This window comes from Littorina saxatilis, linkage group LG4, assembly GCF_037325665.1.
Source record: "Littorina saxatilis isolate snail1 linkage group LG4, US_GU_Lsax_2.0, whole genome shotgun sequence".
In the NCBI taxonomy this organism is placed as follows: domain Eukaryota; kingdom Metazoa; phylum Mollusca; class Gastropoda; order Littorinimorpha; family Littorinidae; genus Littorina; species Littorina saxatilis.
The window spans coordinates 19,680,116-19,706,737 of NC_090248.1; the positions used below are offsets into that span (position 1 = coordinate 19,680,116).

Consider the following 26,622-nt stretch of genomic DNA (forward strand, 5'->3'; position numbering starts at 1 on the left):
ATACCGAAGACCGAGACGGGTCACGCTCGCCGCCGCGAAGTATACGCGTCCGCAGTACTTACTGAACCTTTGTTTGTTTGTTTGTTTGTTTGTTTGCTTAACGCCCAGCCGACCAAGAAGGGCCATATCAGGGCGGTGCTGCTTTGACATAATTATAACGTGCGCCACACACAAGACAGAAATCGCAGCACAGGCTTCATGTCTCACCCAGTCACATTATTCTGACACCGGACCAACCAGTCCTAGCACTAACCCCATAATGCCAGACGCCAGGCGGAGCAGCCACTAGATTGCCAATTTTAAAGTCTTAGGTATGAACCCACGACTCCCGATCACGGGGCGGACGCCTTACCACTAGGCCAACCGTGCCACTTACTGAACCTATTTTCGTTCATTCTGATCACATTTTTAGAGTAAACATGACATATCAATATATTTTTGAATTCAGAAGAAGACAAGGAATACAATGCAATCAATCTTAAATCTGTTTGCGAAAAATCGGTTTAAATGACAAATGTAATGAGCAAACTCATTAATTAACTTTTAAGCCTCCAAGCTGAAATGCAATACCAAAGTCCGGGCTTCGTCGAAGATTACTTGACCAAAATTTCAACCGAATTGGTTGAACATTGAGAGCGTGACAGTGCTGCCTCAACTTTTACAAAAAGCCGGATATGACGTCATCAAAAACATTTATCATAAACACGAAAAAACCATCTGGGGATATTATACTCAGGAACTCGCATGTAAAGTTTCATGAAGATCGGTCAAGTAGTTTTCTTGGAATCAGTTTATACACACACACACACACACACACACACACATACACACACACACACACACACACACACACCACTACCCTCATCTCGATTCCCCCTCTATGTTAAAACATTTAGTCAAAACTTGACTAAATGTAAAGACGTCGGCTGGTCGTCCATGACAGGAAAGCGAGACTTGGGACATAAATTGAGTGGTCGCTGGTCGCGTCAGACAGGTGGTCTTTATGGAAAGGTGATTATATAGTAAAAACCGTCGGGAATCCTTTGGGGTGTCTTTGTGGGTAGGTGGTCTTTATGGACAGGTTGTCGCCAGGGGAGGTTCGACTGTATTTAGTAATCGTGTCGACAGCTTCGCTGCGGAGGGAGAAGGGAATCAAACAGAGGCAGTTCTTTTGTCGCTTTGCTCTCCAGATTCTCATTGTTTACCCATCTGACAGACATAGATAACGACTTCCTGGCCTTGGTACGAATTTGTTTCTAAGAAAAATAGGAACATTCAACTCAGGGTGCATTTTGGCAATTTCAGGTGTCTACGTCCCAACTCTGTGCACAGACTAAATGTGACTGTCATCTCTTCTTACACAGAGAAGGCAAACAAACATAAATGAAAATAATATATCAGCACTGCACTTTTCTCCGCAAACACACATAACAAATCTCTAAAAGAATAACTCTTTGGGGATATACTCTATAGTCATATGACCAGCTTATAATCATTTTGTCAAAGGAAGTACTTCAAGTTTTGTTCGCAAACAGTGTGGTCACAGGACGCAGGATCGCTCATCTTGTAATTTGATGCGAGAGTCCCAACGTGGAAACGGAAGATTAGTGACATTCTACCGAGTCTTCGTGAGGTGTTTTTCATTGCTCTGGAAATGTGCAATTTAACTCCCTTGTGGTCACCTATACGTTTCCACGTTAATTTTCTGGTTTAACGCAACATGTTAGGTACAGAAAGGCCAAAGGAGAGGGCAGTGAAACGGTGCGTTTGCGCTTGACTCTTTTACTGCGTCATGAATATCCGATATCAATTTAGTTAAAATTATGTAATTGGCAGTCACAAAGAAAACTTCAACAAGAGAAATACAGACGAAAAGATAACAAAATCAGAAAAGACGTCGTTCACGTTTTATTAAAGCAGTGCTAGCTTACAATTGCAGAAAACTCAAAAAGGGATGAAGTTGACGACGAGGAGGACAAGGGAAGAAAGGCACAAGTTGTAGGAATATTGTAATTTATTAATATGATGAAAGCAAGATACAAAACATAGTTGATGTAGGCACTCATGGCACGTAAAAGGAAATCACTAACAAGACACATTAGATTTTTAATTCACAACACTGAGCTTGATCCGAGATGTGGACACACACACACACACACACACACACACATCCTCACACACACATTTACACACACATACACACATACATTGGTAAAAACGCAAACAAAGTAAATGAGTAAAACACAAAGAAAAAGTACAGTTTTAAAAATGAAGATCCGAAAAAGCATGTGTCAATTTGCAGTTAATATCTAAAGTGATGGCTGTACAATAGTTGGTTTATATTTCCTCACTGAGTGGATGTGTGTTTTCTTCATAGATAGTATAAGTTACAATAAGTTGTGTAAGTATGTAAGTTATATTCTTGCCAAACAAACATGTTACCCAATTTCACTTTGTTTAATACGTTACACACTCGTAATTTATTTTAATCCGGGAACATGTTTATCTACTTAAAAGGATGCTATTGTTCTGCCTGTTTGTGGTGAGTTTCTGAGTAATTCGACGAATCTTAAGAATCTGGGCAATCCACAGTACCCTAAATCTAGACGCACACGGTATGATTTGTAAAAAAACACCATTTACAACAAAACCACCGGACCACAGTTATGGTTCTTTATTAAATCCAAGTGGGTGAATGCACATCACGGCCCTGCTTCTGTCCGTTGTTGAAACATAAACGTTGTCGAGCGTCGCCACTTTGCACCACTAGCGCCCTTTATGATGCGGCCGCCTACCAACAAGCATCAGGTACACAAACAAGGGTAGTAACTCATTGGAAGTAACCCAACGTAAATGTCACAAAGAGTTCTCTCTCTTCGTCTACTCTACGACATTTAATCAAGCTTTTGCAAAGCGTAGCCCGGTAGCATTATTTGTAACGCAGAATCTTATGGTATAACTTTCGAAGCAATCTGGGGCCTTACTGGGTATTACTCAATAATGTTTTATTTACGGTTTAATCCCCTAATTAAGTGATCCGTTTTGAAGCTGTTCAAAGAAATGCACGATATATTTCTCTTTCGTCCGTAAAATGTCAATCTGTCTCGTCTCTTTTTCTGTTCACACTTGTTTTTGAGAAACACATATTTGTGTATATCTGTAATCCCACTACTGCAACTATCCCACCGGTTCCAACACCAATGAAGCATTGGGTCACTTGTCATTTCTTGTACTCTTGCATCGCTCGGAAGATGAACCGATACTGCATCTGCAATAGAAAAGGAGAATGCTGATTCGAGCAGAAAAATACACTGAACGTAGCCAACAGTTTTGGGCAACACTGAACTTAAAGCGTTTGCAACCAGACGATAATTTAGGTACATGGAGCTGTGTTTGGACATACAGTCAGAGATACATACAAACTCACAGAAAAAGGTTGTTGTAGCTTAGAACTCACCTTAGTGGCAAGCTCAAATGCGTATATTATTCAATGTGTCATGTTCGCGTCTTTTTCTTCTTTTAGGGCCCAACCCTTAGCTGATTTGTGATTTTGTTCTAACAATGTAATATCCACAGACTACGAATAATGACTGACATGAAAAATGCCTCTTGTTTGCGTGAATAAATTTGATTAATTTGCGTTTCTTACGTACTCAGCAAATGAATGCATTGGTGGTTAAGAATGAAGCATGATCTATATACCCTGGCAAAACAATCCTTAAAGAAGCATTTCCTGTATAGGTTATCACCATCGATAACTTTGCTTGACTACCGGCGTGCACGGGAATAAAGAAAAAAACACTCAGTGAAATGTCAACCTCTTTACGCTAGAAACAGTCCTTGTGCACTGAAAGACGGCTTACTTTGCAAATCCAGTGCACTTATTTGCGACCCCCACCTCCCTCCACAATTCCCCACCAGCCACCAACATATTAACCCTGTTTAAGCCCCATACCTTTGACATCAAGCATTGGGGTCGAACAAGTTGCAAGTGTCTCACAGTCATGTACACGTCGATCTCTCCTTCTGTCGTCATTCGGCTGATGACGTCACAAATGGCATGTAACAATCCACTCTTTGTAGCACCATCACTGTATTAGAAAATTATATCATAACGTTAGACTTTAAAAAAAGATCTCCTAAACAAAAGCAGCTTCAGATTTTGTCTATCGTTTATTGTTATCTATTATGTTATGTATTCTGCTATCTATACCAACAATTGTCAAACAATTTATTGAGGGAGGGATATTACTTCATGGATAAACACCTGTTCAGAGAAAAAAAACTTCAGGCATTTTGTGTCATGTATTCTGAAATCAACGTGCGACCTAGTGTTTCGCATGATTTGAAGCTTATGTATACATTTTTTTTTTAACATCTATTCGGTGTGTTGGGTTTTCTAGATTCGCAAAGCTAAACTTATGATAAGATTGTTATGTTTGACAAGGAGACAAAAAGACAATGCTGACCTGCACTGCAGAAGGAGAGGCCCCTCACTGTGGCTTTGCTGTGACTGTGCAGACAGCACTGTGACCACGAGGTGAACAAGGTCCTCAACACTGCCCGGTAGGTCACCCTTCCAGTCGCTGTAGTGTAGCAGCTCAACACTTCTTGGGCTTACTTTTTCCTTTGCAGAAGAAAGTTACTTGCATTACAAAACAATTTATGTTTCACTTAATCGCTTACATATTTCCCTCAAGAAATTAAGGCACCCGTGTTGTGTTTTTTAATGTTTCTTGATAAGCATTTTCGTTAAAAAAAAAATCAGTTTGGTTGAACAAATTGTTTTCTGTGCACGTGCTTTACCTAATAAAGATTATTAAACGTTTTGTAAACCGAGAACTGCAGTGTACGCAATAAAACACCAGTAACACCAAATGCAACAGAAATATGCACTCATAGGTAAACAACATACCTCATACTGCACAGACAGGCTGTACTGCGTAATGTGCTTGCTCAGGGTTGTCCGTGATGTAAGACGGATTATGAAAGGTCCAATTGTCAACGGCTCGTTCTCTTCACAGGGCCAGTAACAGCTCTTTTCCTGCAATGACAAAAATTCGCTTGTAAGTATCAAAGATTCCACACATTGTCTTTACTGCCTACATGTTCAATTCATATCGATGAAATTGTTTTTAATTTGTTTTATCATGAGTGCATGTTAGGTGATGTGTTGGGATGTAAAATTTGAACATTGACTGTATTATTATTAAGCAGGTAATACGTCCATAATGTCAAGTATTGTAATCTGCATGTTATGTTAAGCTCCGGCCTTACTTGTAGGCGAACGGTATGTTATATGTCCGTCTGTCTGTTATGTCCTAATGTTGTATATATATATATATACTAGAATGAATACCCGCTTCGCCGGGTAGCCGGCTTCGCCGGGAAGAAGTACTTAGAGCCGTACGCCGGCTTCGCCGGGTCCGAACAATGGACCCGCCAAGCTTAGGTCCCTCCCAGATTCGTGGAATGGGAACAGCACGAAAATGATTCAGTGGCCATAATGCCATTCCTGACCATATCGAGTCCCATCCTTGTCGACGAATGTAACCGTGTTAATCACCTTTGGAGGCGAACTCCACTCAAACAGGACTGAGCAAGTTATGGCTTCTTAAAGGAAGGCCCGTACATAAAATTACACAAAAGCCGCCAGACCAGATCACAAACAGAACTGAACAATGCACAGGTGTTGCTTACATAGAGACACACACACTCACACACACACACAGACAAAAACACAGAGAAGCCGTATCTATAGAGAGATAGATGACAGTGTATTTTTCGCGTGGCTATAAATTGATTCGACCTTTGCACTTTTACAGTGAGGATAATTTACGGGTCCAATTTACGTTCTGTACACTGCGTTGACCTTCTAAAAATAGAAACAGTAACAGAACGCCGGGAATATCCGAAGACGCTCCACTCACACAAAAGTGCACCAAACGAAGGAAGGGAGGTAAACGCTGAAAACCTGGAGAAGATGAGAAGATAAGGAAGAGTTACTTATAATGGTGAAATGAACACAAAACCCAAAATTAGTTCAGCGCTGCGCGCTGAGAGCACGTGTTGAAATATCTGATCGATGATATTGTGTCCGGGGTGTAGCTGAATACGGTGTCCAAATTTGAAAAAGATCCACCGAGAAGTTTGGCGTTGTGATGTGGTGTAGCGGCTATGGTGTGTCGGTATGGGGGCCCGGGTAGCTGAGATGGAACCAAAATAGCTGAGGTGGAACCAAAATCGGTTCCGCGCTGCGCGCTGAGAGCACGTGTTGAAATATCTCATCGATGAGGTTGTTACCGGGGTCTCTCTGAATAAGCCCACCAAATTTGAAGCAGATCCATCGAGAACCTTGGCCGCGCATCGCGCACAGACAGATACACAGACAGACACACAGACACTAGTCGTATATATATATAGATGTCTTGTATACTTGCCATTTACATATTTATTATAAATGGTGAAGGATTAATGATGATAAATTGTAGAAGGATGCATGTTATTGATAAAAAGCCCCACAATGATGTGCTTGGCAAAAAAAAAAAAAAAAAAATTAAAAATTGAACATATTTCTTTCTGCATCCACTGCAATCATGTTTTGCATGTGTCAATGAGCGTCACTAGTGACTGCTATCAATTCTGCAAACTCGACTTCGTGAAGTCTACTTCATGAATTTTGCTGCACGAAGCTTTGACACTGAATTTTGTTGCACGAAGCTTTGACACTGAATTTTGCTGCACGAAGCTTTGACACTGAATTTTGCTGCACGAAGCTTTGACACTGAATTTTGCTGCACGAAGCTTTGACACTGAATTTTGCTGCACGAAGCTTTGACACTGAATTTTCAATAAAAAGACTTCGCGAAGTCAAATTCGGGCGCAATTAAGGTCAGACTTGTTACACATAAACAAACATTACAATAATAATAATGATTATATACCTCACACTGAACGATTTCAGACCCAAAGCATACGACCAGGCTGACTTTACTTCCGGCCACAAGACGCCACAAGTCGACTATGGTATCTCTGAGAGGAAGCTGTGTTAAGATGCTCCCCAGCTGCTCTTTGAAGGACTGAAAATAGGAGTGAGTTCTGAATCATTTTGTTGCTTGGCGTTTACTTGTGAAATCCAGAGCACATATAAGACGTATTCAAATTGGTGCAAACTAAAGCCAACATTTACTTTAAAAAACATAAACATAACATAACGCGTGTACTTAATTCTGCAACATCATCACTCAGATGCATGGTTTATAATTTATATATTAGCTGTTCACATGTTATAGTTTTCACGACACACATTTTTTAAAGACCATCAAGCACATACATGTAACTACAGTAATTGTCGGTTTTTTTGGTTAATATATTTTGTCTTGATTAATACATATGCACTTTTCTATTCTGTCAAAATATAAAATTCGTAATTAATTAAATCAGTAAATCTTACAGGCATCACAGCTGCATTGATGTAATCGCTTCTATTCTTCACTGGAATTGTCAGACGCGCCAGATACCTGTCGTCTGAAACATTGAACATTCACACAAAATACAGTACCTACAGAACAATCTCATTACCACTCATTTTACACTGGTGAACGTTTGTATGCAGTGAGGAAATTAGTCGATAATAATTCTATGAATTAGTACATATATTTGAATGTTCATAATGCTGTAGTGTGTTGTCTGTTTTTTTTTCATCACTACTGTAATCTCTCATACTTGAGATTATAACATTTGAGCAACAGTAGTGTCGTGATCTCAACAAACGAGAGCTAAGAAACTGTTAATCAATTGTCTATTCTTCTGATTTAATGGAAAGTGAGAGAAGGGAGGAAAACTATGCACTACAATGCACAGAGACACACTGGCACATACAGAACTTTAATTGCCAAAATAAATCATGCTGGGGTTGCAACAAGTAACAATTAAGTAGATATATTTTGTACAAACCTGGCAAGATATCCATATATCTGTTCTTGTTTATGTTTTCTCCCTTCTCTGCTTCTGTATGTCGAGGTTTTTGCATCAGCACCTTCATCTGCTTCAGTTTCTGGCAATCACCATGGCGGTTAAAAAAGAACAACAGTTAAACATACTGCAACTAGTGAAATGCCTTTAATTATTTAATAACTCTTTTTTTGAGTTAATTGTAGAATAGGTACTGAAATGAATTACCAATTAAAATTTGGCATAACCTTGTAATTCTTTATCCATAGATGAATAAGTAGATTACAATAACCACCCCTTTAGCTCTGATACGTTTGATTTAGTAAGAGATCCTAAAGACATTAGGTAGACAGACAGACAGACAGACAAACAGTCAGACAGACAGGCAGACAGACAGACAGTCAAACAGTCAGACAGACAGGCAGACAGGCAGACAGACAGACAGACAGTCAAACAGACAGACAGACAGACAGACAGACAGACAGACAGACAAACAGTCAGACAGACAGGCAGACAGACAGACAGACCAGGTGATAAACAAAACATTATATCGCCGTCATTTACTTCCAGTTTGCTTCTTTAAACATAATTATTATATAAACACCAAGAGCATTTTGACGAACTGATAATTATTGTTAATTTTTATCAAAGTAGAACAGGAAGGCCTATGTATATGTATCAACATAAATCTTGATGTAATTGCGTGTTTACTAGGACCTGAAGCAGTGCGTGCGCACTTTGTAACATCCTAAGACAGAGTGACCATTCCCTTGTGTAAGATTGTTTTCTTCTGTTCCCTTTGTCTTCATTTCAACCATGTGGACTTCTACCTTGAACTCCGTGTCAATGCGGCTATTGGAGTGATGTGGATCCACGTCATGTTTGAACACAGAGTCGACATCTCGGTTCTGTAATCTGCAGTCCTGACTTGTGTAGGCTTCGAAGACTGCTTCGTGTAGGATGCAGTACTGCGACTATAGGTTAAAAGAAACTAGTACATTTTACAAGAACAGAACTATCGTCAAATTTCCAAGGTACGTATGACTTTTTGTCTGAATTGAACAAGCGATTTCAGTCGTTTTTTTCTGTTTATGCTCATTTATCTTAAGGTTTCTTCAATGATGAAATAATTGACAAACCCGGAAACAAATTGTTATTCATATTTTGAACACCGATTCAGTCACAATTCAAGCAGCAGGAAATGGGAACAAGAGAAGACAAAATCGAAAGTTAAACCTTGTGTAATGCAGAATTACGATTGAAGCAACAACACAAACAACCAGAAAACAACATAAAACTAAATAAAGAACAACACCATGGGATAAAATCGTAAATGGCAAAAACGAATATTCATTGTTTTATAACCTTTGCCTGGATCATGTTGCAACGGTCGTTCCGCATGTCGTTGACCACCTTGCAGATATCGATATGCTGCTGCTGCTGTAGCTGGTCCATCAGAATGTCAAGGCCGATAAACGTTCCTGTTCTGCCAACACCAGCACTGAAAATAAAAGTAAAGTTAATGAGCCTGAAACGAAGAACACTTTTGAAAGAAGGACGCAAGAAAAAAAGCACCAAACCTAGACAAGGCGAAGGATGACATACATTACCTGCAATGCACCACAAGAGACGACGACGGTTGTTGTTGTCTGTGGGATGTCCTGACGGTTCTCCAGAAGTCTACGAGCCCCGTGGTTGTGGGAATCCCGTGATCTGGCCACATGGTGTAGTGGTACTGAGTCACGCGGCGGACTGACCCGTTCTATGCAGAAACAATGTGCGTTGACAATGACAAGCAAACATTACATGCAATGCTTTATTATCTGAGTTGAGCTGATTAGGGTTATAGTAAACATTGCAGAAAATTATTAATTTTAGCATGAACATTAAAAAAATTACTGAGTTAATACAAATCATTACAAAGTACATCCTGAACGCACTGCATCATTGTATTAATGTCCTGCAATAATTATGGCTGATTATGAACCAAGCAAACTAGAGCAGAAAATAATCAAATCACCAGATGCAGACAAATTATTTCGTAAAAGAAAGTGTAACGTTCGGTGTCGTTTTGGTTACTATTCTTTTAATGATCAAACTGGCACTAACAAAACTAAATGTCGCTGTACTTACTTCTGTGGCAACTTCGAAGGTACGCATGACGTAGTGAGCTCTTTCATAGGCTTCCAACCCAATGACGTGAAAGGATCCATATCTTATCTTCTTCCCAGGTGGTGGCCAGTACTGCTCACATTTTTTCTGGAATAAGAGGAACGCTTATTAGACTTGACTTATCGATCTGCTTCGTAACTAATCGTGACTGGGAGTTATTTCAATAATGATGCTTACTGTTATCAACGAAAAAGAAGCATGTCGCGAATATATATGTATCAACATGAGCCGGTAGCATTAGCCTAATGATATTAGTTTTTGTTGAAAAAAGTGTGTGAGATCAGAAGAAGATTTACTACACATTCTGTCAAAAAAGCCTGGAACAATTTGTGTTTCTGTGTATTTACTTGTTTGTTTGTTTTCTTGGCCTGTTTTGATTTGCTTTGTCTAATAGTTAAACACGCAACATGGCAAAGAATAGTTCCTTCGGTTAAATGAAGCGCATCCAAACAAAATCGAGGGAAAAGGTGCAACACTCGCTGACAAACAAAAGGTTGGAAACGCAAGGGCAAATTACGAAAGAAAGAAAGAAACAAACAAACAGACAAACATATATGTATAGACAAAACAACAACTGAATACCTTTTTACCCTCCTTGAGGTTTGTCAGCATCACAACGTGTGTCACTTGTTCTTGCCACACCATTCTCCAGAAGTCTGGAACCGTGTTTTTGTTTGGACCTGAAGCACCGTCACAGCATTTGAATTCATCATGTCTGATGGGAAAATGTCAGGTGAACTTTGATGTTCCATTCTTTCTCTTACTTTACTTTTAATTCTACTGCGAAATGAAACAGTTGAGGGAAATATGTTATACTGTTATTGTTGAACAAAGAGTGGTTTATTTGTTAAATAATGAACGAAAATATGTGTTGATGCATGTGTATCTATGTTCGCTTACCTTGTGCTGCAATATACGCCTTCGGAGAGTCGACGCCCTGTAAGTTAAACAAAACTTGACTAAATGTAAAAACACAGCAACAATCAAACATTTAAAGCTGACATATTTCACTCAGGTATTCGTGCAACACACAGACACAAGCAGACACTAGGGCACACGCATCATCGTCGTCTTCATCATCATCATCATCATCGTCGTCGTGATCATCATCATTATCATCATCATCATCATACTCATCATCATCGAACAACGCAGTATATAATTATTTATTTTACACCAGAGCAAATAATGCTGTTAAACGGTTTTGGTATGTATTGGAAAGAGTGTCTACGTTTGACAGGTAGCCACAAAGTGACGAGTGACCGATTTATGTATTACTTACAGCAACAAAGCTGGCATTGATGTAGTTGTTAAACCCTGGGTCTGGAGTCCCATGAAGTGCAACTCGTGTGTCTTCGTCTGTCAAATATATACAGCATCATTTGTGTGCATTCCATGCATGATCATTAAAAAAGACTGACAACAACAGAACAACTTAACAAGTAGAGTAAACGTAAAAGAGTATTATATGAATAATAAAAATTATCCGGACGTCAGGTGACAGTAACAGCAACAGCAGCAATAAAAACATCCACAACAAGAAATTCCTCCGAGGTAGGAAAAACACCCCCGTCCTTACCATTCTCACTGCCACCAACTGAGAAGGTTATTTCCCTTTGACCATTAATATGTCCCTCTATAAGTCCTTGTAGAATCTTAATCCACCAATAACTCCCTAACCGTGTGTTTGACTGGTCCCAAATTTTGTAAGGACCGTCTCAGGAATGTATAGAACCTGTTCACCAAGTGTGGTGACGATCGGTCCGTTCATTCTTGAGATCTATATGCGAACACAAACACACAAACAAACACATCGACCGAATCCTATACACACCCCTATACCGGGGGTGTAATAAGAAGAGGTTTATGCAAAGATAGACAGTCAGATGAAGATAATAAAAAAACAGCCACCTTGTCACACACACACACACACACACACACAGACAGACACACACACACACACACACACGCGCACATACACCCATGCACGCGCGCGCTTCAAACATATTAAGGAATAAAACCAAAGAAACGTACAGGGTAAGATTGACTTGAACCTGTTCTTGTAGTAGTTTTCATCCTTTGCGCCAGTGTCATGTGCTTTTTTTAGTCCTGTAGGTAGTGACTAAAACAGGCATTAGTAACATGTGTAAAAACCGTTTTGCTCCACATCGATATTTCATATCGGACATTAGGACGAAGTACGACTCAAAATATGATAATTTGGAGAAAAAAAGGATACATAATTATTTGATTATAAAGTATTCGTGAACAAAAAGGGATACTGACACTCAGATAATCGGTCAGCTGTCTAGATAAAATCACATCGGACATCTACAGGAGAAAGTAAGTTTACCTTTCCTACAGTTTGAAATCATAGGTTATGACATAATTAGTCTGTTCCGAAAATCAAACTGAAGGAAACCACACATACAATTACCGCTCATTGTTGACTTCCTACCTCAAACTCTTGGTCGATGGTTTCACCCCGTAGCTTTTCCAGAAGAGATTCCTGCACTGTGTCGTGCTTGAGATCCGATCCTGCTGACGTCATGTACACGCCATCATTGTAGTACACACGCTCACGCACTTCTACTTCATACTGCTTCTCTGCCTCCAAATCCACTTCAGTCTCTTCCAGTTCTACGTTCACTTCATCTTCCTCTGCTTCCTCAGCTGTGACAGTCGTTGCTCCTGTTGCTTGCGAACTGTGAGGACTAGGAGAGTCGGCTGAATGGATGAAGCCGTCTTCAAAAGCCATATTGACGTAAATGACTTCCTTCGACACTGCTGCTCGCTTGCTCCTTTTCTTCGTCTTTCTGTTCTTTGCGACCACCGGATTTGCCTCATCTATGATAAAAACGGTTGAGAGAAAAACACCATCTTATATAAACAAATCCCTCAGCTGACTCTGAAATGTGTAGAGCTACATTCCTACCAATTTTAGCTGTCAAACCAATTACCGGTCAGTAATACGTTTATAGTAGCTAGCCAAAGTTAAATACTACTCATTTTCTCCCTTGGTTCTGACCTGTTTGCCTCATCTACAACAAAAACAAAGAACATTCCTTCTCGGGGCAACATTTCGTGTTTTTATGTGTTTTTGTGTGTGTTTTATTCACCACAAACGGTCAATTTCAAACAGCCACGATTCATGGCATACTTACTTCCTAAACAAATAGCTGATCACCTCCTTACCATCACAAGAGAAAAAAAGTTTTAAAAAAGAAACTTGCTTGGAACTTAACCACACATAATATCTTCCATTGGGCACTTTTAGAGACAAGAATGTTCCAAAAAGAAGGTAAAATACCCGTTTGAACGTCCTTTTTCAGTCCGTCCATTGTTACATTGGAAAATCCGTCTGGTAAATTCGGGTATATGCTGACATCATTTGCTGCTTGACTAGAATGTTCCCTTTGAACACTGACTTCTTCCGTGTCTACGTTTTTGCGACAGCAACAGCATCTACAGCACCTGTTGAAGAAACGGGAAGGTATGTAAGGGAGGGTGTATACTGCTGATAAGTATTTTCCATAGTATTTGAATCCTTGGTTCGTGGGCTAGTCATATGTTTCCTTCAAAAAGCAAAAATAAGAATAGGAACAAAATACTGCCACGAAGTATCCAAAATTACAACAACAAAAAACACTCACTTAGTTTTCATATGGGACTTAGCGTTCAAATTAAACATGCGTGACTGTCATTATAACATTTACACAAAACGGTACAATTTATTCATAGGATACGTAGCTGTAATAAACAAAAATAACAATGTATTCAATATTTTGATGACAGATTTGTTCGTATGCTTAGAAATTAAAGGAGGGGAAGATTCAACATATGTTTTTAAATTATTACGCTTTATTAAAAATATAGTCTGCTGGTTGCAAAATAGGGTTACCTCATAATAACTACTACAATGACGACCACAAACAGAAATCCAGGGACGGCGCCAGCAAGGATCCACTTGAGTGGAACTTCATCTGAAATCTCTGGACGTGTTGGAAAGAAAATAAACTATCAGTGACACAGACTTTACTGAACAAAAAGAACCCATTTGAGACAGAGTCAGCGCAATGTAGTTCATGAACATTACAAATGCATACGCAGCTGAAGGCCCTTTTACAGTGTAAAATTAACGCATATAAAGGGCTGTGTTAATTAAAATTGCATTACCCGGAAGGTTAAATTACAGCCTCAATCAAAACACGTCTTGAATCACAATAAGGGGGAAGCCCCGGGGGGGGGGGGGGGGGAGGGGGTGTGTGACACGGTCGGCGAGGAAGGTAAATACTCAAATGCTATGCTTCCTTTAACCTTTGCCGGATGCCACTTTTGACTACACACGCCCGACGATGCGGGTTTGTCTGAACCCATACATTTGAAAGAGGGTTTTTACCGTTTATTTCTCTAGCGACGATGCGGGTTTGTCTGAACCCATACATTTGAAAGAGGGTTTTTACCGTTTATTTCTCTAACGACGGGGGGGGGGGGGGGGGGGGGGGGGTTCAGGGAAACCCACAGCGCTACTTCAGTGGGTGCATCGAGTTTCTCCCTTCACCGATTTCTTGCAGGGGAGGGAGAGGGGGAGGGAGAGACTGAGAGAGACTGAGAGTCTAAGAAAGAGAGAGAGAGAGAGAGACTAAGAAAGAGAGAGAGAGACTAAGAAAGAGAGAGAGAGAGAGACTAAGAAAGAGAGAGAGAGACTAAGAAAGAGAGAGAGAAAGAGAGAGAGAGACTAAGAAAGAGAGAGAGAGAGAGAGACTAAGAAAGAGAGAGAGAGAGACTAAGAAATAGAGAGAGAGACTAAGAAAGAGAGAGAGAGACTAAGAAAGAGAGAGAGAGACTAAAAAAGAGAGAGAGAGAGACTAAGAAAGAGAGAGAGGGAGACTAAGAAAGAGAGAGAGAGAGACTAAGAAAGAGAGAGAGAGAGACTAAGAAAGAGAGAGAGAGACAAAGAAAGAGAGAGAGAGAGAGAGACTAAGAAAGAGAGAGAGAGAGAGAGAGAGAGAGAGACTAAGAAAGATAGAGAGAGAAAGAGACTAAGAAAGAGAGAGATAGAGACTAAGAAAGAGAGAGAGAGAGACTAAGAAAGAGAGAGAGAGAGACTAAGAAAGAGAGAGAGAGACTAAGAAAGAGAGAGAGAGAGAGACTAAGAAAGAGAGAGAGAGACTAAGAAAGAGAGAGAGAGAGACTAAGAAAGAGAGAGAGAGACTAAGAAAGAGAGAGAGAGACTAAGAAAGAGAGAGAGAGAGACTAAGAAAGAGAGAGAGAGACTAAGAAAGAGAGAGAGAGAGAGACTAAGAAAGAGAGAGAGAGAGACTAAGAAAGAGAGACTAAGAAAGAGAGAGACTAAGAAAGAGAGAGACTAAGAAAGAGAGAGAGAGACAGAGACAGAGAGAGAGAGAGAGAGAGACAGAGAGAGAGAGACAGAGAGAGAGAGAGACAGAGAGAGAGAGACAGACAGTCAGATAGACAGACAGTCAGATAGACGGATAGACAGATAGACAGATAGACAGATAGACAGACAGACAGAGCAACTGACAACAGACATACAGACAGAGAGATACGGACAGACAGACAGAGAGACAGACAGTCTCTTGGAGACAAACAGGCAGACAGACACTGTTCCGCCGCTTTGGTAATTATGGGTGTAGCAGAACCCGCGCCGTCGGCAGAGGGATAGTTACAATCACTACTACTCTTTAAAGCCATATGTACTCGATGACTATACACGCTAATTGCTTTACCCACAGCTGGAGACATGCTAAATTAAGTTCCCTGCAAGATATTGTGGTCTAGGACCCCTTAAATGTTGAGATATTTGAATTTTTATTTTGATCTAGATCGTCCTATTTATAGATTTGCCAACAGAGGTAGCGTTGACGCAAGGGAAATAACTCCGCGTCTTTGTTGACATCCTCACTTTTTCAGAGGCTAGAACAAGCTGTAATGCATGTATATGGTCCGCGCATGGCGACATATCGTCATTACATGGTCTTATGGTGCGTTTGACATCGATTATGGGCAAACTACACTTTGTAAACACGGGAGCGCGTACATATGCCTTTAAAAGTATGGGTTTGTGTGAACCCGCGCCATCGGTAGTGTTTATGTAAATTATCATAATCAATTAATTTTAATGTTTTGTCATGTACACACTAAAAATTTGCAGACAGAGAGCAAATTAGGTGTGTGAGAGATACTTAAAATTTCAAAACGATACCTTTAATGGTTCCAGAGTTACAATGATTTTAGTGTGTCTCTGGGTACAGGTGAACCCAAGAAGCACGGCAAAGGTTAAAATGTGTGACCTGTTAACGCCATACATTGCGTTTTTCTGTGTGCTGATACTCCTTCTATTGTGTTTGTGGTCCTCAGGTAAAGTATTGACTTCGAACGCGAACACAAATGAATAAAAGTTGCTACAAAATCAGTTTTGACCGACCAGAATTTTTTTCCAAAAGGACTCAACTGGTTCTGCTAAGAGCTCCTTAATGCGTTAATCGTCAGACTAATAGGTTGCTTTTGAACCGTCGCCTTTTGTTCATTATATCCTTGAGGAAGTGAGTACTTGTCCAACCAGAACATTGTGCTGTATAAAGACGATTCTTGTGGAGAAAAGGAGTGTCACGTTACGTTTTATATCAGGGGAAACCCAACATTAAACGTCTTTAAACGTCACAGCCGTGTAATCCGGTTACCTTGTGCTGAAATGCGATAATGATTACAAGCTTACACAAGCAGTGTTGGTGTGAAAAACATGCTTAGTGGCCACGTTCTGAATAGCTGTGTTTATTTGCTGTTTGTGTAACTAGACGATCAGTCTACGTTCAATTGAAAAATAAGAAGTTTTATTTGAATGGGTATGGAATTCAACACACAAAGGAAAGAAAATAGATTCAACAACCAGGGAAAGTGGATTCAATGATCAGAAATAATGCATGGCAGTTGAGACCAAATGTTTCTGCGATACACCTGTAAACTCCAAAATTATATAGGCACAAATAGAGGTAGGGGGAAAAACAGAAATACATTATTTGTATCCCTATATTTCATTATTTTATATCGTCACTTTCTAACCCACCATTATGCACATTGAATGCATACCCTTCAGGAAGAAACAAGAAATATGGTGTGAAGAAAGAATAAACTCGTACAAATGCATATTTTCTCCAAAACGTAGACCTAACTGCATATAATTTTGAATTGTTTATGAACTGGAATATTTTCATAAATGTGTTAAAACTCAAACGTCTGGCTGAATCGAGGGAACGTTCAAGTCACAGTTCTTTCATACAAGAAATGGCTTAAGTATTAACACTGGTGGCTGCGCTGCTCATCGACAGCGGTGAGAGATTGCAGCGCACAATGCAATGCAATACAACACTACGATATTCTCAATTTGAAAACAAGAGGCGAAGCCTTCAAGGCTCACGTAAGAAATAGACAAACACAGTAACACAAACTCACTACACGAAGACCCCAACATCGCTTCTCAAGTTTTGACATGCGAAGCTTCGCCGTAGCTCCGTAGCTCGCAACGAGAGTGCTTTTCGATTCAAGATGGACGACGAAATCAGACTCAATACCACAGTGAAGAATGCATTTATCGACTTTGGTTGACCCAAAGTACAAGAACTAACCTCCTACCTGTATTATTTCATACTGCGATGCATTGACATGTCGAATAAAACTCGAAATCCCAGCGCTCACGCCAACTGGTCCCGGCCGTGCTCAGTCAACGAAATAGAACACATACAATTAACTTACGTCATCATCAAGTACGTAAAGTACAATTTGTGACGTAAAGTACTCAGAAAGAAGCACACCACGCGCTGGTCGAGACTACGTGCATGCGCTTTCTGACTAATAAGATTTGAGACGCCAAGACATGAAACGAAAAGGATAATTCTTGCCTTCCAACTAGTCTCGGCCCGCTCAACTCAAAACCGAGACTTTCAGTAATTCCTTCGCGTGACGTCTAACCCTCTAACGCCATAATGTGACGTGTTCAAATGACGAAATGTTAAAGTTTCTACCACACACAGACATACACACGCACAAACACACACACACACACACACACACACACACACGCACACACACACGCACAAACGCACAGACAGACAAAGTTACGATCGCATAGGCTACACTTACGTGAGCCAACAATACAAATAACGTATGATTATGTAATGTATATAATGTAATGTATATAATAGTATATAATGTATAGTGCGCGTGAGGTTGCGCAGGCTACGCATCTGAGTGTTCGAGAAGAAGGACAAAGAGTTGGAAAATACAAAACGTGCTTTATGCTAAATGTTGTACACACAGGTAAAAACAAAAGTAAATGAATACTTCACAAATAATTAAACGTGCACAGTTTCCAAAGTAAGAACCAAAACCTCCATCAAAATTAGAGGAAAACATAATGACTATACATTTATAGACAAAAACAAAACACATACCAGAATCACAGAAGAGACCCTTCCACCCTGGTTTGCATGTACAATTTCCAGACGCCTTGTCACATGCGTCATCACATCCCTGACTGCAATTCTGTGTACAGTTGTGTCCAAATGTACCGTGTTCACACTCTGAAAAAGAAAGAAAAGACCCACAGTGCTTTTTGTGTAGAAAACCTAAGTGACCTCGAATTGCGTGAATCGTACACTCAAAAATATTTAAGTGAATATATAATGTCTCCTTTTTACCTGAATGAAGAATGTGATAAACTGTCACATGTATATAAAACAAATATTTGTTCATGCCACAAGGCAAAAAAAACAAACAAATTTAATCTTTGACCAGCGTTTTCAAATATTGACAAGCAGACTGCTATTGAATTGTTTTAACGTACCCTCACAGACAGGCGCAAGCCATCCAGGTTTGCACATGCAGTGTCCAGACGCCTTGTCACAGACGTCAGCACAGCTTACGTCGCATGTTTGTGAACAGTTTTGTCCAAACGTGCCATTTTCACAATCTGCAGAAAGAACTTTGAATGGTTATAATCAAGGAACCGTAGAGAACATGCCTCAACCCGTGTGCAAAAACTGCATTTAAATATTAAAGAACTGTGTCTGCTGTCCACGTCAAGCAAAATCTGATAATTTTATTTTGTAAAAGTTGGCGGTGACACTGTTATTTCCTAAAGGCAGAGCAGAATAACAGATTGAATTAAATGTATTCTATTTCCAATGAGTACAACACACACTATAACTAAGTACTTCAACATGTCAAAGTACCAACGTAAGAACAAGTGTTTATGTCATTATCAGTTTCAAATTAGCTGTGGACGTTGGGGTTCTTTGGGGTTGTCGTAATGGACAGGTGGTCGTTATCAAAAGAAGATCTCCATGACATGTGTGTCTGTATAATACATACCTGTGTCACACAAGGGTTCCTTCCAGCCAGATGTGCACATACAGTGTCCTGAGACCTTGTTACACTCGTCCTTGCATCCTTCGCCGCAATACTGTGTGCAGTTTTGCCCAAACGTCCCGTTTTTACAATCTGCAGAAAGAAACAGTTATGCTCTTTTTTTACGTAACCGAAAAAGGGTTTGTGTGGGGTAAGAAAGGGTTTGGTTAGGTTGGGGATTACAGATCACTTCGTAGCGCGTCTGACTTAAAACCCAGTCCATTCCTGTTGGCATGCATATGGCGTGGGATTTACTTTCCTGATCTTACTTTGTGTTTACTTTTCTATATATAGGTCTGGAAACATCTCCGTGTGCATACCATAATACAAATACCAATGACTGTCATGCTGTATGGCGGATTAACTTGTTGTTCTTCTTGTTCTTGTTTTTGCATGATTGTGCACGATAACAATTCAAAGCTCAAAGCAACATATAAATACACCCATGCAAGAAAAGTCGGTATCGACGGAATCGGCGCACACTATCGATATCCCCAGGGATAACAACCCAAAGTTCCTTGAGGATTTCGACAATTACGATAATGACTAAACAACAACACACAACATTACACAAAATCAATGAATAAAAGAGGAGAGAATTTGTATTAAAATAAACTAGGGGCAATGGCAAAATAATGGTGTAATATGTTGCACTTAAATTGAGATTTGATAGAGTGAGACTGTAAAATCAACAATGGTAGTTTCTATCCTTGTGGGGCATAACATCGTTTGGGTATATATTCAATTAAATACAATGTTACGAAAAACAATTGCATAGAACTATGATATCATTATTTTAAGATAATATTATTTTCTGTCCTGAGGAAAATGCGAATTTCAATTGGTCTTTAATGCCAACAACACTCGACAGTCGTGCATCTATGTTCTACCGGCATGGACAAGCTGTGTTCACAAACCTGTATCACACACTGGTGGCTGAAAGCCAGGGAGACAGCTGGAGCAATGTCCTGTCACCTTGTCACACACCTCACCGTTACTGCAGTTACCACACCTCTTGTCACACCCACTGCCCCAGTACTTGTCACTGCAACCTGTATGATGAAAAATTATACGTCTTGTTACTGTGTTGCCTGTTTACCATTGATGCACACCTTTTACAGCAGCGAACGTATCTATAATTATGTATTGTTGCTGTTGTCGTTCTTTTTGTTTATATAATAATAATAATAAATGAGAATTTATATAGCGCAACATCATAACTTTACAATTATGCTCTTTGCGCTTGACACATTTAAAATTAAAACACAGTTATACAAGCATTTACATCTACATTCATAGTCAGCAACGCTTAATTAAAAGCATATACCATGTTTGTGGTTTCGCTGTTGTAGGTGGTGGTAGTAGCGGCGATGTTGTTAATGAGCAATTTCAGTTTACAAGTAAGGATTGTCATCCAATGAAGTTGGGGTTTAGAATGAAACACAATCTTGGATTGGTCAGATAACCGAACTCATTAAAAGTTACCAAAAAACAATAATCGGTGCACACTACCCGTTGTACACGTATTCGCACACGTATTCAACGAAATACTTCAAATTTGGTGTACATGAGCTTGAGATGCGGGTTAATAATTTAACAACGTTTTGAAGCAAGTAGGTCAAGTGAGTTTTATGCTATAAAAAAGAAAACAATTCAAATTTGGTGATTTCCTCAACAGTAGGAGGTTTGGCACTGAGCAGTGGTCAAACTCATCCGACTTGAACCCTCCAAACTCCCTGTAATTACTATTTCAACTCAGATATTGTCTGAGGAAGGTTTTGGTATGCAAGGCCCATCAGCAAAAGCAACATGTAAAAACCTGGAGGGCTAAAATAGGTTAGTGTGGCTACAATGCAGTGCCAAACCTCGTACTTTTGAGTCAATCCCCGAATTTGGAATACATTTTTTAAATGAGCGTAAAAGTCAGACATTTAACATACATGTACAAACTTGCAACTTTCTGAACGCATCGTCCCGTATCTCAAGCAAATGTACACAAGTAAATCGTTAAACGCACGTGAGAGTTAAATACGAATTTTAGTGGGTGCAGCCTGTTTGGGGGTCACCCTATACACCCGCTAACAGGGAGCTTTGATAAACGCCTACATACTCTCTGCCAGCCAGCAGTGTCATCTGCAATTAGCACCACCGAGAACTTTGATCCATGCCGACCAGATGATGTTGATTGAGTAACGTTCATTGATGTAATAATTCGTGCAGGTTACGCCTGCCAATTCTGCACGTTGCTTTAGCCAGGATTTCACAAAAAGAAGACAATGTGTATGAAAGCGAATAAAGATGGAGCCTAGCGGTACAATTCTGATACCAGTGAATTCATGTGTACACAGAATAGAAGCAAAATGCCCTGCTACAATCGCGTCTAGGTACGTGTTCGGTGACAGATTGACTCAAAAGGATTGGACACTTTTCAGTCAACAATTGGTAAAGTATTTTCAAGCTATGAACTATCCCTTGTTAATAACACGAAATGATACAAATACATACTTAGCACTTCTAATTCACACATGTTGATTGTAATGTTGTCTCCATCAAATCCTGTGGTGTTCTTGGCCAGTGTGACATTTCGTCCGTTGAGAACACCGGTCACACAGGTCACATTTGTTGTTTTGCTGGGTTCTGTGTAGCCAAACTGGTAGCACACCTTCCCGTCCACGTAGATGATACAACCTTTCATTCTGTGAATTTCTGGAAAAAAAATAAAGGAACATGAACACCAGTACTCTGATGAAACCTTTCTCACAAAGAAAATATAGCACCCTCGTGCGATATCTATCTCGCGCACGTTTGTGTGTGTGGTGTGTTTGTGTACGTGTGTGTGTGTGTGAGTGTGTGTGTGTGTGTGTGTGTGTGTGTGTGTGTGTGTTTCTCTCAACTCTGCTGCTTTTGTGTATTGGAGAATGTTATAGCAATCAATCGCATAAACTCTGACGTATACACTGTCCTCAGCATCAACGTTGCACATTTGTAATTAACAACACGTCGCGTAAGGCGAAAATACAACATTTAGTCAAGTAGCTGTCGAACTCACAGAATGAAACTGAACGCAATGCAACGCAGCAAGACCGTATACTCGTAGCATCGTCAGTCCACCGCTCACGGCAAAGGCAGTGAAATTGACAAGAAGAGCGGGGTAGTACTTGCGCTGAGAAGGATAGCACGCTTCGTTTTAACTTTCTGAGCGTGTCTTTAATCCAAACATATCATATCTATATGTTTTTGGAATCAGGAACCGACAAGGAATAAGATGAAAGTGTTTTTAAATTGATTTCGAAAATTTAATTTTGATAATAATTTTTATATTTTTAATTTTCAGAGCTTGTTTTTAATCCAAATATAAAATATTTATATGTTTTTGGAATCAGCAAATGATAACGAATAAGATGAACGTAAACTTGGATCGTTTTATAAAAAAATATTTTTTTTACAATTTTAATGACCAAAGTCATTAATTAATTTTTAAGCCACCAAGCTGAAATGCATTACCGAAGTCCGGCCTTCGTCGAACATTACTTGACCAAAATTTCAACCAATTTGGTTGAAAATTGAGGGCGTGACAGTGCCGCCTCAACTTTCACGAAAAGCCGGATATGACGTCATCAAAGACATTTATCAAAAAAATGAAAAACACGTCTGGGGATTTCATACCCAGGAACTCTCATGTCGAATTTCATAAAGATCGGTCCAGTAGTTTAGTCTGAATCGCTCTACACACACACACAGACACACACACACACACACATACACACACACATACACATACACACACACACACACACACACACACACACGCACGCACGCACATACACCACGACCCTCGTTTCGATTCCCCCTCGATGTTAAAATATTTAGTCAAAACTTGACTAAATATAAAAAGTACAACGTGGTAACAAAGAGAAAACAGTGTGGTTTGTTGTTAATTCTTGTGTTTCGCAAGAAATTGTACGTGTTCCATTCTCTGTAAAACACAACTTTAGAGATATTTTAAGTATACAAACACTAATCCACAGTTACAAAACATGCATTGATTAGACTACTTTACCATGATCACGATGCGTGATAGGGTCTATGCAGGGTAGGCTATAACTATGACGGCTTACTAGCGCCAAAACTAAAAATTAGTAATTAACCCGTGAAAGTTACTAATTTTCACGAGAAAATTACAATTCTGACGTGAAAATTAGTAATTTTCACGTGTTAATTACTAATTTTCCAGTGTTAATAACTAATTTTCAAGTGTTAATGTCTAATTTTCAGTTTTGGCTCGCTTCCTGACGGCTTACTAGTGCCAAAACTAAAAATTAGTAATTTTCACGCGTTAATTACTAATTTTCTTGTACCTCGTGACTGTGGGGGCTCAATGCGCATGCGCGACTGTTTCACCTGCCAGAGCAAAACATCCTTCGATTCGAAACTTTTCTGGTCCATAGTTCTTTAATTAGATGTAAATTAACACTAAGAGCTGAGCGCATGTGTAGATAACCGTGACATACAACTGTCTGTCCGAAAACTTGTTGAATAACGAATTCTATCGAAAGATATTTGTGAAAGTGTGTGAGTCTCGATGAAGAGATCCGTCTGTTAGTCGTCGGACCTTTTGCACATGTCCGACCGGCCGCCATTTTTCCTCTCTCGGTTCGAACATTTTCGGATCGATTGTCCTTCCCTAATACACTTTTAAGCAAATGTATGAGTGTGGTAGTGGAAACAAATATGAAGTACAGCTGTCTGCCTGACAACTTCTCGAATAAGGAATTATATTGAAAGATATCTGTGAAAGTGTGAGACCACAGCCGATCAAAAGTCCGTCTGCTACGAACAGCTTCGATTCGAAAGTTTTCGGAGTCGATTATTCTTTTCTAAGATACCCAAAACAACGTTTAGGATAGCGCTATTGCAGAAAACAGTGACATGCATCTTCCCGTCGAATAACTTGCTCGATAAGGCCTTCTATTAAAAGATATTTTAGAAATAGTGTGAGAGTGATGTTTGCCGGACGTTGAAGCCTCTCAGTGCGGACTCTTAAAATCCGACTACTGTGACCGAAAACGAGGCAAAAATGAAAATTAGTAATTAACACTGTTAATTACTAATTTTCACGTGAAAACGATAACCCTAGGTTTTGGCACTAGTAAGCCGTCATATATAACACCAAGTTACTGACAGTGACAGAATGTTACCATACTCTTCAGACAAGAACTTTCAATCAAAACTTCATAACACTCACTGTATTCATCATTTAAGATATCTGAAACTTACAGGATTTTATTACCTCCAGCCATGATGCAAGCCTGGCTGACTCTCTTCAACGAGGCGCTTGTTTTGGGTTACACAATTGAAAATTGTCCTCTTCTTGTTGGCGAAAGTCAATAAGTTAAACACTTTCATTGTCTTCAATGTTTTCTAAGCTAGATCTTTGAAACTTTAAACACGTCCAGTGTTCAATGACCTCTAGAAATTGTCCAATTAAAGTCCTTCTGGTAAAAGTTGAAGGTCACAGTTGGGTCGAGTTTAGATCAGTCGGTCGTAAATTCTCCTTTTTCTTGAACGATAAGGGAGCCGGAGCAGCAGATATTTATTTTGTTCCATTCAGATTATATATTAACATTTGCTCACCTTGTCGTTTATGTTTGTGATGGTTTGTTGGCACGAACGCTTTTGTTATACTTTGTTTCAGTTGCTGCTGTTTTTGTTTTTGTTATTTTGTTATTGTATATAATCAGTCAGTCCCTCATCCCGCATGACCTGTATATGGGTCTACGATCAACAGAAATAACACCATGTAGCGGCCTCTCTGTCTCTCTGTCTCTCTCTTTATCTCTTTCTCTCTCTCTCTCTCTTTATCTCTCTCTCTCTCTCTTTCTATCTCTGTCTGTCTCTCTCTCTCTCTCTCTCTCTCTCTCTCTCTCTCTCTCTCTCTTTCTCTATCTCTCATTATCATCATTTACACCATTATAATCATTTACAATCATTTTATCGTCTGTCACTTTTATATGTGTAACCTCGGTCAACATGTTGCATGTTTTGCTTGCTTGCTGATTGCTTGTTCAGTTTTGATTTGTATGTTTTGTTTTTGTTTGTGTGTGCTTACTCTGGCATCGTGTTGCTTGTTTGCTTATTTGTCCGGTTGTTTGTTTACTTATTTGTCCCGGTTTGTTTTACTTGTTTAATCATGTATTATAATCAAAAATCAAGAAAGGTAGGTTGTGTTACCTTGATCGAATGTGTCGGCCGTTTGTTTGGAAAGTCCCAAGCGAATGAATTATATCATGTATTATAATGTTATTTTAGAAGTAAGGGCCGGTTGTAAGAAAAGACGTAGCCTTAAACCTCTATCCTTGAAAAATAAAGTTCCATCATCTCTCTCTCTCTCTCTCTCTCTCTCTCTTTCTCCCTCTCTCTCTCTCTCTCCCTCTCTCACCCCCCTCTCTCTCTCTATCTCTCTCTCTTTCTCTCTCTCTCTCTCTCCCTGTCTCTCTGTCTCTCCCTGTCTCTCTGTCTGTCTCTCTCCCTCGCATTCTCTCGGTCTCTCTCTCTCTCTCTCTCTCTCTCTCTCTCTCTCTCTCTCTCTCTCTCTCGCTCTGACAACAACTCACCAGCAGTCCTTGCCCAGACAACGATACGGTGAACAGGATACAGCCGACCAAGGTCCACCTTCCACCAAGGCACTGTGTCATTGGCAGCGGTATGGATACAGTTGTCCATACTACCATCCTCATACACTCCGCCTGTGTTGCCATTAGCTGCTGCTCCAGGTAAGTGTGTTGTTGCTAGCCAGTGATACTGTGAACTGATGGTGCAGGCCTTCTTTTGTGCAACGTTTTCTTTAAAAGAAAGCACTCAATAGATATTTTGCTTAACATTTACCACATTGCACGCACACAAATAAACCCTCTCACACACACACACACACACACACACACACACACACACATACACACACACACACACACACACACCACACAAGTGCGTGCACCCAAGGAAAACGTTTCAACGCAATAAGATTTAAATTGACACAGATTATCTCAGCAAGAGTCGTTTACACCAGCTAAA

General features: G+C 39.8%; 2 protein-coding genes across 2 annotated transcripts in view; one reads left to right on the plus strand and one right to left on the minus strand.

Moving 5' to 3' along the window:
• LOC138964184 (receptor-type tyrosine-protein phosphatase mu-like) overlaps positions 1-26,622 on the plus strand; it is a gene marked incomplete in the record, with an annotated part of 322,563 nt that overhangs the window by 185,985 nt on the left and 109,956 nt on the right.
• LOC138964186 (receptor-type tyrosine-protein phosphatase epsilon-like) lies at positions 1,892-26,444 on the minus strand. Its single transcript, XM_070336079.1, has 24 exons — positions 26,166-26,444; positions 22,057-22,257; positions 20,469-20,603; positions 19,516-19,644; positions 18,989-19,114; positions 18,597-18,725; positions 14,027-14,117; positions 13,436-13,599; positions 12,584-12,972; positions 12,160-12,247; positions 11,408-11,484; positions 11,026-11,062; positions 10,708-10,805; positions 10,087-10,212; positions 9,564-9,715; positions 9,319-9,454; positions 8,784-8,927; positions 7,957-8,056; positions 7,454-7,527; positions 6,945-7,079; positions 4,916-5,044; positions 4,470-4,627; positions 3,956-4,091; positions 1,892-3,268 (listed from the first exon to the last, which is right to left on the minus strand). The coding sequence occupies exons 1-24, from the start codon at positions 26,272-26,274 to the stop codon at positions 3,221-3,223; spliced, it is 3,111 nt and encodes a 1,036-aa protein (XP_070192180.1). The 5' UTR covers positions 26,275-26,444; the 3' UTR covers positions 1,892-3,220.